Consider the following 13,679-nt stretch of genomic DNA (forward strand, 5'->3'; position numbering starts at 1 on the left):
TCACATAAACATCCATCACAGTGAGTCCTCCTCACTGTGATGGAAGGCAAAACTTAAACATATCTCTCCCCTGCACTCCCCTCTCCCCCCCATGTCAGAGTCAAAGACAGAGTCAAAGCCCCCGGCGGGCGATGTTAAATGTCCCGCAGCCATTAAAGCCACACCGGGCGATGCAAGGCCACGCACCGGGTCTTGGTGTTGGAGCTCCGGCGGGCTCTTGGTGTTGGAGCCCCAGCGGGCGCTCACAAAGTCCCGCGGCCATTCCAAGCCGCGCGGGGCGGTGATGTAAGGCCCCGCTCCAGGTAATCTTCAACCCCGCAACTCGGGCGGGAGAAGTCGCCGCTGCGGAAGCCCCGAAATGCGGTCTCCCACCAGGGACCCGTGGGCTCCCGGCATTACCGTCCACAGACCTGCGGTAGGAGCTTCCGAATCTCCGGGTGTCGGGTCACAGCAACGCTCCACCACAGCTCCACCCGCTCCGGACTCGGCCAGCTCCGTGATGGTGAGTAAATCCGCAGCTCCGCGACTGGAGCCCCAGGTCATTCTTGTTGGAGGCCGCTCCACGTTGCAGCCCCAACGACAACGGAGACCCGACAAAGAAAAGGTCGGGTCTCCCGTGCAGGGGAAAGACCTTAAAGTTCCCCAACCCCACCCCACCCCACCCCACCCCCACACACATACCCCGACAAAAAAAACAATAAAAACTACATAGAACAAGACAGAATTTAGACTTTAAAGAAACACCATAAAGTACCAGCAGGCATCTGGTATTTGTGGAATGAATCAGTGAATTTGGAAACATAAGGAAGTTGATAGCAAAACTAAATAAGATGTAGTGTTAAAAGTTTTAAAATAATACGGACAAGATTTTCATTCTGCATTTCTGTTTTCAAGGATATATTTTGGAAAAGAAACGACTGAGACAATAAAATGGTATGTATTGTTTACACTACTAAACTAGCAAAATATTATTGATGATATTGGTGTGTTATTTGCCTGAAAATCCTGGTACTTTCTATGATTCTTACACTCACTCACTGCATTTTTTCGTCAAAAGTCTCTCTGATTTGTATCTCCACCTATTTATTAATGATTGAAAAATGTACCTCACAAAATGTTCACAATAATGAGAGCCCTCCTTCACTGGCATTTTATGCCTGCATTTTTGTTCTATATATTTAACCTCTGCAGCAACTCCTCAAGGCTGTTTCTATCACAATTCCCACAGTATTGAGGAAATTGGTGCAAGGGTGCTGCACTGCCTCTGTTTTCAACTGTAAATCACTCACCGTTTTAGATTGGATGTTTATTGTTCCCTCTTCATGGTTGATAGGCTTGAAATTGATTATTGGTGTATTGCTGTCACAGGCACTAAGGTACAGTGAAAAGCACTGTTTGCATGCTATCCAGTCAAATCAGACCATACATGAGTGCAATCAAATCATGCACAAGTATAATTGGTGGTGCAAAGAGAAAAATAACAGAGTGCAGAGTAGAGTGTTTACAGCATTTTAGCTACAGAGAAAATGTAGATAAAAGTGTAGTACAAGGCCTGCAATGAAGAAGTTTGGAAGATCAGGACTACACCCTTGCTTATGGGAGGACCATTCAGTCCTGGGAAGTAGCTGTACCTGAATCTTGTGGCATATGCTTTCAAGCTTTTGTATCTTCTGCCAAACAGGAGGGGAAAAGGAATGATTGTGGTGAAAATTGACCTTTATTATGTCGGCTGCTTTCCCAAGACAGCATGAAGTGTAGATGGAGTTTATGATGGGGAGGGCGGGGGGGGGAGGGGGGGGGGGGGGGGGGGGACGAAGGCATCGCCACCACTGATGCTGACTGGAGCATGTAAACAACTCACTTCCTGAAGTCAATAACTAGCTCCTTCATCTTGCTGAGATTTAAGGAGAGTCTCTTGTCTTGACACTATGTTATTAAGCTCTATCTCCTTTCTATACCTGGTCTCATCATGGTTCAAGATCAGAACCACTATGTTCATGTCATCTGCAAATGTGTAAGTGGAGTTAGAGCTGTATTTGGCCACAGTCGTGCGTGTGTAGGGAGTATAGTAAGAGGTTGAGAACGCATCCTTGTGGAGCACCAGTGTGGAGGATGTTCTGTCGCCTATCTTCACTTCTTCTTGCGTTTGAGGCAGCAGAGGTTATGTAACGCTCTCCAGACGCTGTAGCCAGTTCAATTTGCTGTTGTCGAGGGCCGTGAGGTCTACCCCTCCACCAGGGGGGCGAGGACAGTGCAGTTGAAAATGACGTGCTGCGCTGTTTGCTGATCTGCTCCACACATGCAGGCTGCTGATGAACGCAGCCCCCAGCGATGCATGTTGGCGTTGAACCGGCCGACCCCTGTACGGAGCTGGTTCAGGACGACCCACTCTTTACGGGGCAGGTCCGAGTTGGGTGGGGTTGTGGTGTTCGGTGCAACAGTGAATTGCGGAGGTCGTGAAGTCTGTTCGCAGCTGGTTCTCCAAGCTCCTAGTGTTGAAACCGGAGCCACAGAGGGTCACTGCGTGACGGGAGAAGGGGCGACAAGATGACAGGCATTAAGGTCCCAGTTGCAGTGGTTCAGGGCAAGGTGGTGCAAAGGATGTTTGGTGTCCGATGGGGCTTTGCACACCAGCCTGTGGGTGAAGTATTTTCTGCGAAGCTTGGCGGGTGCGATACCTGCGAGCACCGGCAGAAGATACATCAGGGTAGGGTGCAGGCAGCCGGTGATGATCCACATGGTGTTGTTGAGGATGGTGTCTAGCTTGCTAAAATGAGCGCAGCGGCACCATGCTGGGGCGGTGTACTCAGCGGCGCTGTACACGAGTGCAAGAGCATTGGTTCGGAGAGTAGATGTCCTGGCGCCCCATGACGATCCAGCCAAGCAACGCAGGATGATGTTCCGCGTCGAGACTTTAGCACGGAGAGCTTCAAGGTGTTGCTTGTAGGTCAGCTGCCGATCTAGTTTCACCCCGAGGATGTAGGAAATGGGTTATAGGGTAGGGGTGACCCATTGAGGGTGACGGTTAGCTGGCGTTGAGCTTCCTTGTTGTTCAGGTGAAAGGCTGTTGTGGTGGTTTTTGCCACACACAGTTTTAGTCTCCAGGTCTTAAGGTAGCTCGCGACAATTTCCATATCCGCTGAGAGCACATCCTCCACGATTGACCAACTCCTGTCCGAATGCAGGAGGGCCAGGTCATCTGCGTGTCCGTAGTGGCGCGAGGTCGTGCGTGGCAGATCGCTGATATAGAAATTGAAGGGCATGAGGATCGTTGATAGATCGCATGGAGATCGTTGGTATAGAGATGGAAGAGCCTATCTTCACGGAATATAGTATATGGTTCAGGGAGTCAGGAATCCAGTTGCCATTTAGGAGGCATTGAAAACATTGATATCAAATTCGCAAGTTAAACAGAATGAGATGTCCGAATAGAAGTATTATTTCTAGAGGCACAGGTAATGTGAATAGGTAAAGGAGTATGCATTTTGTATATAATTTTCCCCTTCTCATCCCTGCACTCCAAATCATTCACACCGAAGTGAGATTTGAAGTGTGAGTGGGTGGTGGGAGAGAGGGATTCTTTCCCTTTTGAACTGCAAAAAATATATAATTTTTCTTAAGATGAATGGATGAATGGTTTCACTTTAAAAGGATCATTGCAGGCACTTACATCCATATTTCCTTTTTTAAACTAGAATTTCAGCATGCACAGAGACACGACGGTGGTTCTCCCCAGCAGTGAAACAGCGCTCTCTGATGAACTTACCCTGACTGATTCACCTGGTGGAAGGGTTATCATTAAAGACATACAGCAAGACTCCCCTGTTGCAAGAGTTGGCACCCTGAAGAAAGGTGATTGTTCTTAATTATATATAATCCGGGTGCTCCAGTTTCCACCTTGAAATATATTTCAAGACTTTGTTATTTAAAGAAATTTAGTACATGGTAATATCACTCCAATATATTTAACCAAAATGTACCATTATTGTTTTGTAGGTGATCAACTAAATGCAGTAACAATACATTTTGACAATCTAAACAGTAAAGAGGTTGGCGAAATATTGAAATATACAGAACCATACAAAACAAGTCTAAAATTGAATACAAACGATGAACTCAGAACTCCAGCTTATGGATACAAACGTTCTTACATGGTAAAGATTCTTATTTACTTTTAATTTATACATATTCTCAGTTGAGGAACAAATTATTTACATCCTTTAACAATTCAAAGTTCTGTATTTACATTAAAATGACTTTCTGTCCTTTCAGGGAAGCAATGATCAAACTTACTTAAAGTTGTACAACAGCAAGATCAAGCCCCATCTTAAACTAGCAAAACCAAGTCTGGAAGCACGTAGTCTGATTGTTAATGGAATGGCACCTTCAATTGATGGAAGGAGTCCCAAGATTTCTTCTGAATTTGACACGAACCTAAAGGCTTCGCCAACTATTGGTTTGAACACCCCTAGTTTTGATATCAATGGTCCACATGGTAAAATACAAATGCCTGATGTTAAAGCTTCAACACCGAATGTTGAATCACCAAGAGGGGCCATTAAGATGCCAGGCATGGACTTCAAAGGTGCAGGTTTTGAAATGCCATCAGCACATTTATCTGGGATTGAGTCTACATCTCCGAAAGGGGGTTTTGATGGCAATCTGCCAAGCGCAGAACTACATGCACCAAAGTTTCAAATGTCATCACCCGATTTACATGGACCAAATGTTTCAGCATTGGACACAAACCTGAACTTTAAAGCACCTAATGTCAAAGGTAACAATGAATTTTCTCAAAAATAACAATACATATCCTAACACTCCTATCTTGTATTAAATTCATGTAATGAAGGAATAATAGCAAAATAATTGCTAAGAAATTTGCCATGAGTCACCGTAACCAAATAGACAATACATTCAGGAAGGCTGGTTGTACATCTTAAATCTAGTTACATTGAAGACACCTTCTTAAAGCGCTATTCAGCAATAAAAGACCTTATGTGGATTTGGATGGTAATCTTCCAAACATTATTTCTTAATGTATTATATTATAATTAATGTATTACTACAAAAGAACAAAGAAAGACGCAGAATATAATTTAGACTTTTAGATTGAAATTGTTGATTTGGAATAGTCAATATTTAAAAAAAAATTCATTTGTATCACCAAGAAACTTAACTACGGTATCAGGGAATGGAGGTAAATTCTGAAATTCAGCTTGGCATTATGGCCGAAGCTAATTACCAGTTAACATTAAGATTCCAAATTAATCTTTCCCTCAATGGTTGGTCGTGATACATCAATTCCAAAGCCTTTTATTGAACCATAGCTGATCTGCGCACGGTGGCGCAACGGTAGTGTTGCTGCCTTACAGCGAATACAGCGCAGGAGGCCCGGGTTTGATCTCGACTACGGGTGCTGTCTGTACGGTGTTTGTACGATCTGCCCGTGACCTGCGTGGGTTTTCTCAGAGATCTTCAGTTTACTCCCACACTCCAAAGATGTACAGGTAAGTAGGTTAATTGGCTTGGTAAATGTAAAAATTGTCCCTAATGGGTATAGGATAGTGTTAATGTGCGGGGATCGTTGATCGGCTCCGAAAGGACCTGTTTCCGCGCTGTATCTCTAAACTAAACTAAACTATTAATCACATAGAAATTCAGGAATGTAAAAATTGTCTACCCATTCAAATGTAGGATCAAGAGAACATGTAGAACTTCAATACCACACTGAAAGTGACTAGCTAATTTATGAGTTCAAATGTTTAAGAGCATGTAAAAAGTCATAAACACAACAGCTATTGATAAGATGGGCCTAAGGTATATGTAGCAATTAATACTTGAGATGTCGAACAATGAAATATCAGTATACCATCTTCCCATTAAAAAAATTTGTATTAGTGGGATGATTTATAAGGGAAGTATTCCGGACCCATATAATGTGATTATGCGAGGGATTAACTACTCTACAAAGTTGCATTCTTCACCATCCAGCAGACAGTTTAGGGAACATGATCATCAAGATCTTAGTCGTTGCATAAATACACCGATATTAAATAGCTCCAAAATTAAATGTTCCCCTACAAATAAGATTGTGCCTAATCGTTATTTTCAGCAGAAGGTGCAATTTGAAGGTTCTAAATTTAACGTCAGGATAAAATGAACACCAAATTAGATACAGTACAAATATCTAATGGCTGATCCTTAGCTGCAGGTGATACAGCAGAGAAATTATGTCATTTAAATAACCATGGGTGGGCAAATTGCAAAATAATGGTTTAGAACATGTTTTAACTGCGAAATAAAGCCATAATATTAAAAATGCTCTTCATTAACATGATAAAAAAATGTTTCCATTTCAGATGTCGGCCTCAATTTATCGTCACCAAATATAGATCTTGAAGCTCCAAACTTTCAAACTTCAAACATTGATGTAAGTGCTCCGAAGGTTGGTGCAGGAATAAGGATCCCGAAATTTAAAAAACCTGCATTTTCACTCACTGGAAATGATCCAAAAGGGCCTGAACTAGATTTGTCTATACCAGGGGTGAAGACAGATATAAAGACTCCTGATATGGATCTCAATGGAGGAGTAGATCTCCCTGATGCAACGGGGAATTGGAAAATGCCGAAAATGCCCTCCTTTGGATTATCTGGACCCAAAGGACCAGATGTGGAATTTGATGGTTCATTAAAAGCACCCGGTGTTGATGTGTCAGGTCCAGATCTTAAGGGGAATTTTGAATCTCCAAATGTTGACTTAAAACTTCCAAAAGGAGATATAGATGCAAGCTTGCCAGATGCCAAATTTAAAATGCCATCTGCCAATGCAGCTTACAATATGCCTGACATGAACCTTGATGTTCCTGACGTAAATCTGAAAGGCAAAGGCATAAAGAAACCTTCACTCAATATGTCTGCAGGAAAGATTTCAGCTCCAGATGTGGACCTCAACCTGTCCGCACCAAATGTGGACCTTGCTTCCCCAAAATTACAAGGAGATTTCAAAGGGCCAAAAATTGACATAAATGCTCCAAAGGTGGATGGCATTGACACAGAAGGAAAATTTAAGTTCCCAAAATTTAAAAAGCCTACTTTTTCACTTTCCGGAAATAAACCAAAAGGGCCTGAACTGGATGTATCTGTGCCAAATGTAAAGGCAGATATAAAGACTCCTGATGTGGACCTTGACGGAGGAGTAGATCTCCCTGAAGCAAAAGGGAAATGGAAAATGCCGAACTTCCATCTGCCCTCCTTTGGATTATCTGGACCCAAGGGACCAGATGTGGATTTTGATGGTTCATTAAAAGCACCCAGTGTTGATGTGTCAGCCCCAAATCTTAAGGGGAATTTTGAATCTCCAAATGTTGACTTGAAACTTCCAAAAGGAGATATAGATGCAAGCTTGCCAGATGCCAAATTTAAAATGCCAACATTTAGCAAGCCAAGTTCAAATTTGTCCATTCCAGACACAAGCCTGAATTTAAAAGCACCGACAGTGACAAGCGATTTTGATGCAAAACTGAAGAAACCCAATTTAGACATTTCTGGAATTAAGGGACCTGATGTGAACTTTGGCGGTAATCTTAAAATTCCGGATGCTGATATTTCATCTCCTGACCTTAACGCGGGATTCGGATCTGCTGGAATAGGTTTTAAAAAGCCCAAAATTAATGCAGCTTACGATATGCCTGACATGAAGCTTGATGTTCCTGAGGTAAATCTGAAAGGCAAAGGCATAAAGAAACCTTCACTCAATATGTCTGCAGGAGAGATTTCAGCTCCAGATGTGGACCTCAACCTGTCAGCACCAAATGTGGACCTTGCTTCCCCAAAATTACAAGGAGATTTCAAAGGGCCAAAAATTGACATAAATGCTCCAAAGGTGGATGGCATTGACACAGAAGGAAAATTTAAGTTCCCAAAATTTAAAAAGCCTACTTTTTCACTTTCCGGAAATAAACCAAAAGGGCCTGAACTGGATGTATCTGTGCCAAATGTAAAGGCAGATATAAAGACTCCTGATGTGGACCTTGACGGAGGAGTAGATCTCCCTGAAGCAAAAGGGAAATGGAAAATGCCGAACTTCCATCTGCCCTCCTTTGGATTATCTGGACCCAAGGGACCAGATGTGGATTTTGATGGTTCATTAAAAGCACCCAGTGTTGATGTGTCAGCCCCAAATCTTAAGGGGAATTTTGAATCTCCAAATGTTGACTTAAAACATCCAAAAGGAAAAATAGATGCAAGCTTGCCAGATGCAGAACTAACTGGAGGAAAGTTTAAGTTACCAGGGGTAAAGTGGCCAGGTCATAATCTGTCGTTGTCAGGTCCGGATAATGATCTGAACCTACCAAAAGGTCAGATAGATCTTTCTGCTCCTGACATTAAGGGGGATATCAAAGGTCCCAGCCTCGATCTCAAAGGCCCAAATATGGACATCAATGCTCCAAGAGTTAATATGCCTGATGCAAATGGAACATTAAAAATGCCAAATATAAAGATGCCTTCATTTGGATTTTCTGGGCCCAAAGGACCAGGTGTGGATTTTGATGGTTCAGTAAAAGCACCCAGTGTTGATGTGTCAAGTCCAAATATTAAGGGAAATTTTCAATCTCCAGATATTGATTTGAAACTTCCAAAAGGAGAATTAGATGCAAACTTGCCAGATGCAGAACTTAATGGAGGAAAGTTTAAGTTACCAGGAGTAAAATGGCCTGCCAATAAATTGTCATTGTCAGGTCCTGATAATGGACTGAAGCTACCAAAAGGTCACGTAGATCTTTCTGCTCCAAACCTTACGGGAGATATCAAAGGTCCGAGCCTCGGTCTCAAAGGACCAAATGTTGACCTTAATGCTCCGAGTGTTGGCATTCCTGATGCAAAGACAAAGTTTAAAATGCCAAGTTTACCTATGACTTCCTTTGGTATGTCAGGACCAAAAGTCCCTGATCTGAATGTTGATGGTTCTGTGAAAGCCCCTAGTATTGACATGTCGGCTCCAAATATTAAAGGAAATTTTGAATCTTCAGATGTGGACATAAAACTTCCAAAGGGCGACCTTGATATCAACATGCCCTATGGTGACATTAAGAAACCAAAATTTAAAATGCCAAAATTTAACATGCCAAGCACAAATATGTCCATTCCAGACACCAGCCTAAATTTAAAAGCACCGACAGTGACAGGCGATTTTGATGCAAAACTGAAGAAACCCAACTTAGACATTTCTGGAATTAAGGGACCTGATATGAATTTAGGCGGTAATCTTAAAATTCCAGATGCTGATATTTCATCTCCTGACCTTAAAGCGGGATTTGGATCTGCTGGAATAGGTTTTCAAAAGCCCAAAATCAAAGCAGATTACGATATGCCTGACATGAACCTTGATGTTCCTGACGTAAAACTGAAAGGCAAAGGCATAAAGAAACCTTCACTCAATATGTCCGCAGGAAAGATTTCAGTTCCTGATGGGAACCTAAACTTAGCAGCTCCAAATGTAGATCTCGCTGCCCCAAAATTACAAGGAGATTTCAAAGGGCCAAACATTGATATAAAATCTCCAAAGATCGATGGCAGTGGTGCAGAAGGAAAATTTAAGTTCCCAAAATTTAAAAAACCTAATTTTACCCTCAACAGAAAGAAACCTAAACTGGACGTGTCTGTGCCAAATGTAAAGGCAGATATAAAGTCTCCTGATGTGGACCTTGACGGAGGAGTAGATCTCCCTGAAGCAAAGGGGAAATGGAAAGCGCCAAGCTTACATCTGCCCTCCTTTGGAGGATTTGGACCCAAAGGACCAGATGGGGATTTTGATGGTTCATTTAAAGCACCCGGTGTTGATGTGTCAGCCCCAAATCTTAAGGGGAATTTTGAATCTCCAGATATTGATTTGAAACTTCCAAAAGGAGAATTAGATACAAACTTGCCAGATGCAGAACTTAATGGAGGAAAGTTTAAGTTGCCAGGTGTAAAGTGGCCACATAATAAACTGTCATTATCAGGTCCTGATAAAGATCTGAAGCTACCAAAAGGTCAGATAGATCTTTCTGCTCCTGACATCCGGGGGGGCATCAAAGGTCCAGGCCTCGATGTCAAAGGCCCAAATATTGACCTCAATGCTCCAAGCATTGATGTTCCTGATGCAAAGGCAAGGTTCAAAATGCCAAATTTACATATGCCTTCCTTTGGTCTGGCAGGACCAAAAGCACCAGGGCTGGATGGTTCTGTGAAAGTCCCCGATATTGACGTGTCAGGTCCAAAGATTAAAGGGAATTTTGAGCCCCCAAATGTTGACCTAAATATTCCAAAGGGGGACCTTGATATCAACATGCCCAGTGCAGAAATTAAGAAACCAAAATTTACAATGCCTAACTTTAGCATGCCAAGTGCAAACTTGTCAACTCCAGACACCAGCTTGAATTTAAAAGCACCAGTGGTGACAGGTGATTTTGATGCAAAATTGAATAAACCTAACTTAGACATTCCTAGAATTAAGGGACCTGATATGAACTTTGGTGGTAATCTTAAAATTCCGGATGCTGACGTTAAAGCGGGATTCGGAACTGCTGGAATAGATTTTAAAAAGCCCAAAATCAATGCAGATTACGATATGCCTGACATGAACCTTGATGTCCCTGACGTAAAACTGAAAGGCAAAGGCATAAAGAAACCTTCACTCAACATGTCTGCAGGAAAGATTTCAGCTCCAGATGTGGACCTAAACTTAGCAGCACCAAATGTGGACCTTGCTTCCCCAAAATTACAAGGTGATTTCAAAGGGCCAAACATTGACTTAAATGCTCCGAAGGTGGATGGCATTGATGCAGACGGAAATTTTAAGCTCCCAAAATTAACAAAACCTGCTTTTTCACTATCTGGAAATAAACCAAAAGTGCCTGATCTGAATCTGTCTGTGCCAGATGTGAAGGCAGATATAAAGACTCCTGATATGGACCTTAATGGAGGAGTGGATCTCCCGGAAGCAAAGGGGAAATGGAAAATGCCGAAGTTGCATCTGCCCTCCTTTGGAGTATCTGGACCCAAAGGACCAGATGTGGATTTTGATGGCTCAATAAAAACTCCTGGTATTGATGTGTCAGCTCCAAATCTTAAGGGGAATTTTGACTCTCCAGATGTTGACTTGAAATTTCCAAAGGGAAAAATTGATGCAAACTTGCCAGAAACAGAACTTACAGGAGGGAAGTTTAAGTTACCAGGAGTAAATTGGCCAAGTAGTAAATTGTCATTGTCAGGTCCTGAAAAAGAATTGAACCTACCAAAAGGTCAGGTAGATTTTTCTGCTCCTGACATTAAGGGGGATATTAAAGGTCCCGGTCTCGATCTCAAAGGCCCAAATATGGACATCAATGCTCCAAGTGTTAATATGCCTGATGCAAATGGAAAATTCAAAATGCCAAATTTAACGATGCCTTCATTTGGGTTTTCTGGACCCAAAGGACCAGGTGTGGATTTTGATGGTTCAGTAAAAGCACCCAGTGTTGACGTGTCTGCTCCAAATCTTAAGGGGAATTTTGAATCTCCAAATGTTGATTTGAAACTTCCAAAGGGAAAAATTGATGCAAATTTGCCAGAAGCAGAACTTAAAGGAGGGAAGTTTAAGTTACCAGGAGTAAATTGGCCAGGTAATAAATTGCCATTGTCAGGACCTGATAATGGACTGAACCTACCGAATGGGCAGGTAGATCTTTCTGGTCCTGACATTCAAGGAGATATCAGAGGTCCCAGCATTGATGTGAAAGCACCACATTTGAGTGTTTCTGAACCAAAATCGAAGTTTCAAATGCCAAAGGTCGAATTGCCATCCATCCGAATGTCTGGACCTAAAACACCAGATCTGGGTGTTAATTCTTCAGTAAAAATGCCTAGCGTTGATGTGGCAGGTCCTTCTATTAAGGGGAATTATAAATCCCCTGACTTTGGGATCGATGTTCCTAATGTGTCTCCGGGAAATGTGGACCTCAATCTACCAACAGGAAATATAAAAGGAGGTGCAGGTATTGACATGTCTGGATTAAACAAAAGAAACATGCAGGGTGCAAACATAGGTGTTAAAGATACAAAGTTCAGTGTTAGTTCTCCAAATCTGAATGGCGGATTTCGTGAAGTTGGTGTTGACGTGAACTCCCCAAATCCTTCTGCTCAACTGTATTCTCCCAAATTAAAAGTAAGCACAGATGAAAATATCAACATGCAGAATAATTTTTCAAGAGAAACATTTAAATTAAGATCATCCTCTGCATCTGATCTAGATGATGTAACTGCACAAGGAAAATACAATACCAATTTACAACCAAGAACATCTAGTTCCATAAATGTCAATGATCCCTCCGTGAGTAAAAAAAATAAGTTCAAGTTGTCAAAATTATTCAATTTTAATCATAAATCAAAGGGATCAGTTGATTTCACAAAGTCTCAGGCAGCAAAATCACCTGGAACATTTCAACCAAACTCTCTATTCCCACAGGTTGAGTTTGCTGTGTCTAAAGATTGACGATAAATTGCATTTGCTGCTATTAAGACATGATTTATTCCAGCAACAGATATACAATTCACCTAAATTAGCCTCAATAAATATAAATAATCATTGGTGTATTTCTACAATAACATTTTATTTGGCCTTATTTAGTAAAAACAAAAAGAATATTAAATTCAAAATGGCTGGCCCAATGCAGTAAATTGGGCTACTCTGGAATACTATATTTTTATGGATACACATTTAAAGACATTTAAGATTGTCGAGGCTAGTAGACCTGCTTCCCCACTGCAAAAATAAGTCCGGGTTCAAACCTGACCTTCACTGCTGACTGTGTAGACTTTGCAAGTTTCCTCCAGGGGCTCAGGTTTCCTCCCACATCCAAAGACGTGTAGGTTGGGTAGATCGATTGGTCCTTTTATATTTTCCCCAGAGTGTAGGTGAGCGAGTTGATGGGAATGTGCAAGAATAAAAGAAATAGGATTAATGTAGGATTGGTGTAAATGCATGTTCTGTGATTAGTGTGTACTCTGTAGATCAAGGCATCTCATTCCATGCTGATTAATTCTATAACTCTATTTCTAGCCTTTTGATGGGTTGTCGTGTGGGACTTACATGAAAGGATGTTTACTTAATGAACCTAAATGTAAAGTTAACAACCTGAAGAAATAGAAGGTAGACAATCTACATCGGTGAGACAAAGTGTAGGCTTGCCGATCATTTCGCCGATCACCTCCGCTCGGTCCGCTTTAACCAACTTGATCTCCCTGTGGCTCAGCACTTCAACTCCCCCTCCCATTCCGAATCTGACCTTTCTGTCCTGGGCCTCCTCCGTGGCCAGAGTGAACACCACCGGAAATTGGAGGAGCACTTCATATTCCGCTTGGGCAGTTTACACCCCAACGGCATGAACATTGACTTCTCTAATTTCCAGTAGCCCTTATTGTCTCCTCCCCTTCTCAGTTCCCCCTCAGCCCTCTGGCTCCTCCTCTTCCCTTCTTCTCCCCCCCCCCCCCACCCTACATCAGTCTGAAGAAGGGTTGCCTATTTCCTTCGCTCCATAGATGCTGCCGCACCCGCTAAGTTTCTCCAGCACTTTTGTCAACCTTCGATTTTCCAGCATCTCCAGTTCCTTCTTGAACAACTTGAAGAAATACTTTATCTAAAAATTCTGGAAGCACCT

At 42.3% G+C, this 13,679-nt stretch overlaps 1 protein-coding gene across 2 annotated transcripts in view; it reads left to right on the forward strand.

Moving 5' to 3' along the window:
• Nucleotides 1-12,970, forward strand: part of LOC116975966 (neuroblast differentiation-associated protein AHNAK-like) — a 30,209-nt gene extending 17,239 nt beyond the window's left edge. The window contains exons 2-7 of one of the 2 annotated variants that reach the window (XM_033025415.1): nucleotides 895-933; nucleotides 3,696-3,852; nucleotides 3,997-4,154; nucleotides 4,273-4,777; nucleotides 6,363-6,707; nucleotides 8,361-12,970. In XM_033025415.1, coding sequence (XP_032881306.1) covers nucleotides 931-933; nucleotides 3,696-3,852; nucleotides 3,997-4,154; nucleotides 4,273-4,777; nucleotides 6,363-6,707; nucleotides 8,361-12,514 — 5,322 coding nt within the window. In that variant the 5' untranslated portion in view covers nucleotides 895-930 and the 3' untranslated portion in view covers nucleotides 12,515-12,970. Of the gene's footprint in view, nucleotides 1-894; nucleotides 934-3,695; nucleotides 3,853-3,996; nucleotides 4,155-4,272; nucleotides 4,778-6,362; nucleotides 6,808-8,360 lie in introns of both variants that reach the window. The other variant, XM_033025416.1, reaches the window with a different exon arrangement.
• The last annotated feature ends 709 nt before the right edge of the window (nucleotides 12,971-13,679 follow it).

Source organism: Amblyraja radiata, chromosome 8 (assembly GCF_010909765.2).
Source record: "Amblyraja radiata isolate CabotCenter1 chromosome 8, sAmbRad1.1.pri, whole genome shotgun sequence".
NCBI lineage: Eukaryota > Metazoa > Chordata > Chondrichthyes > Rajiformes > Rajidae > Amblyraja > Amblyraja radiata.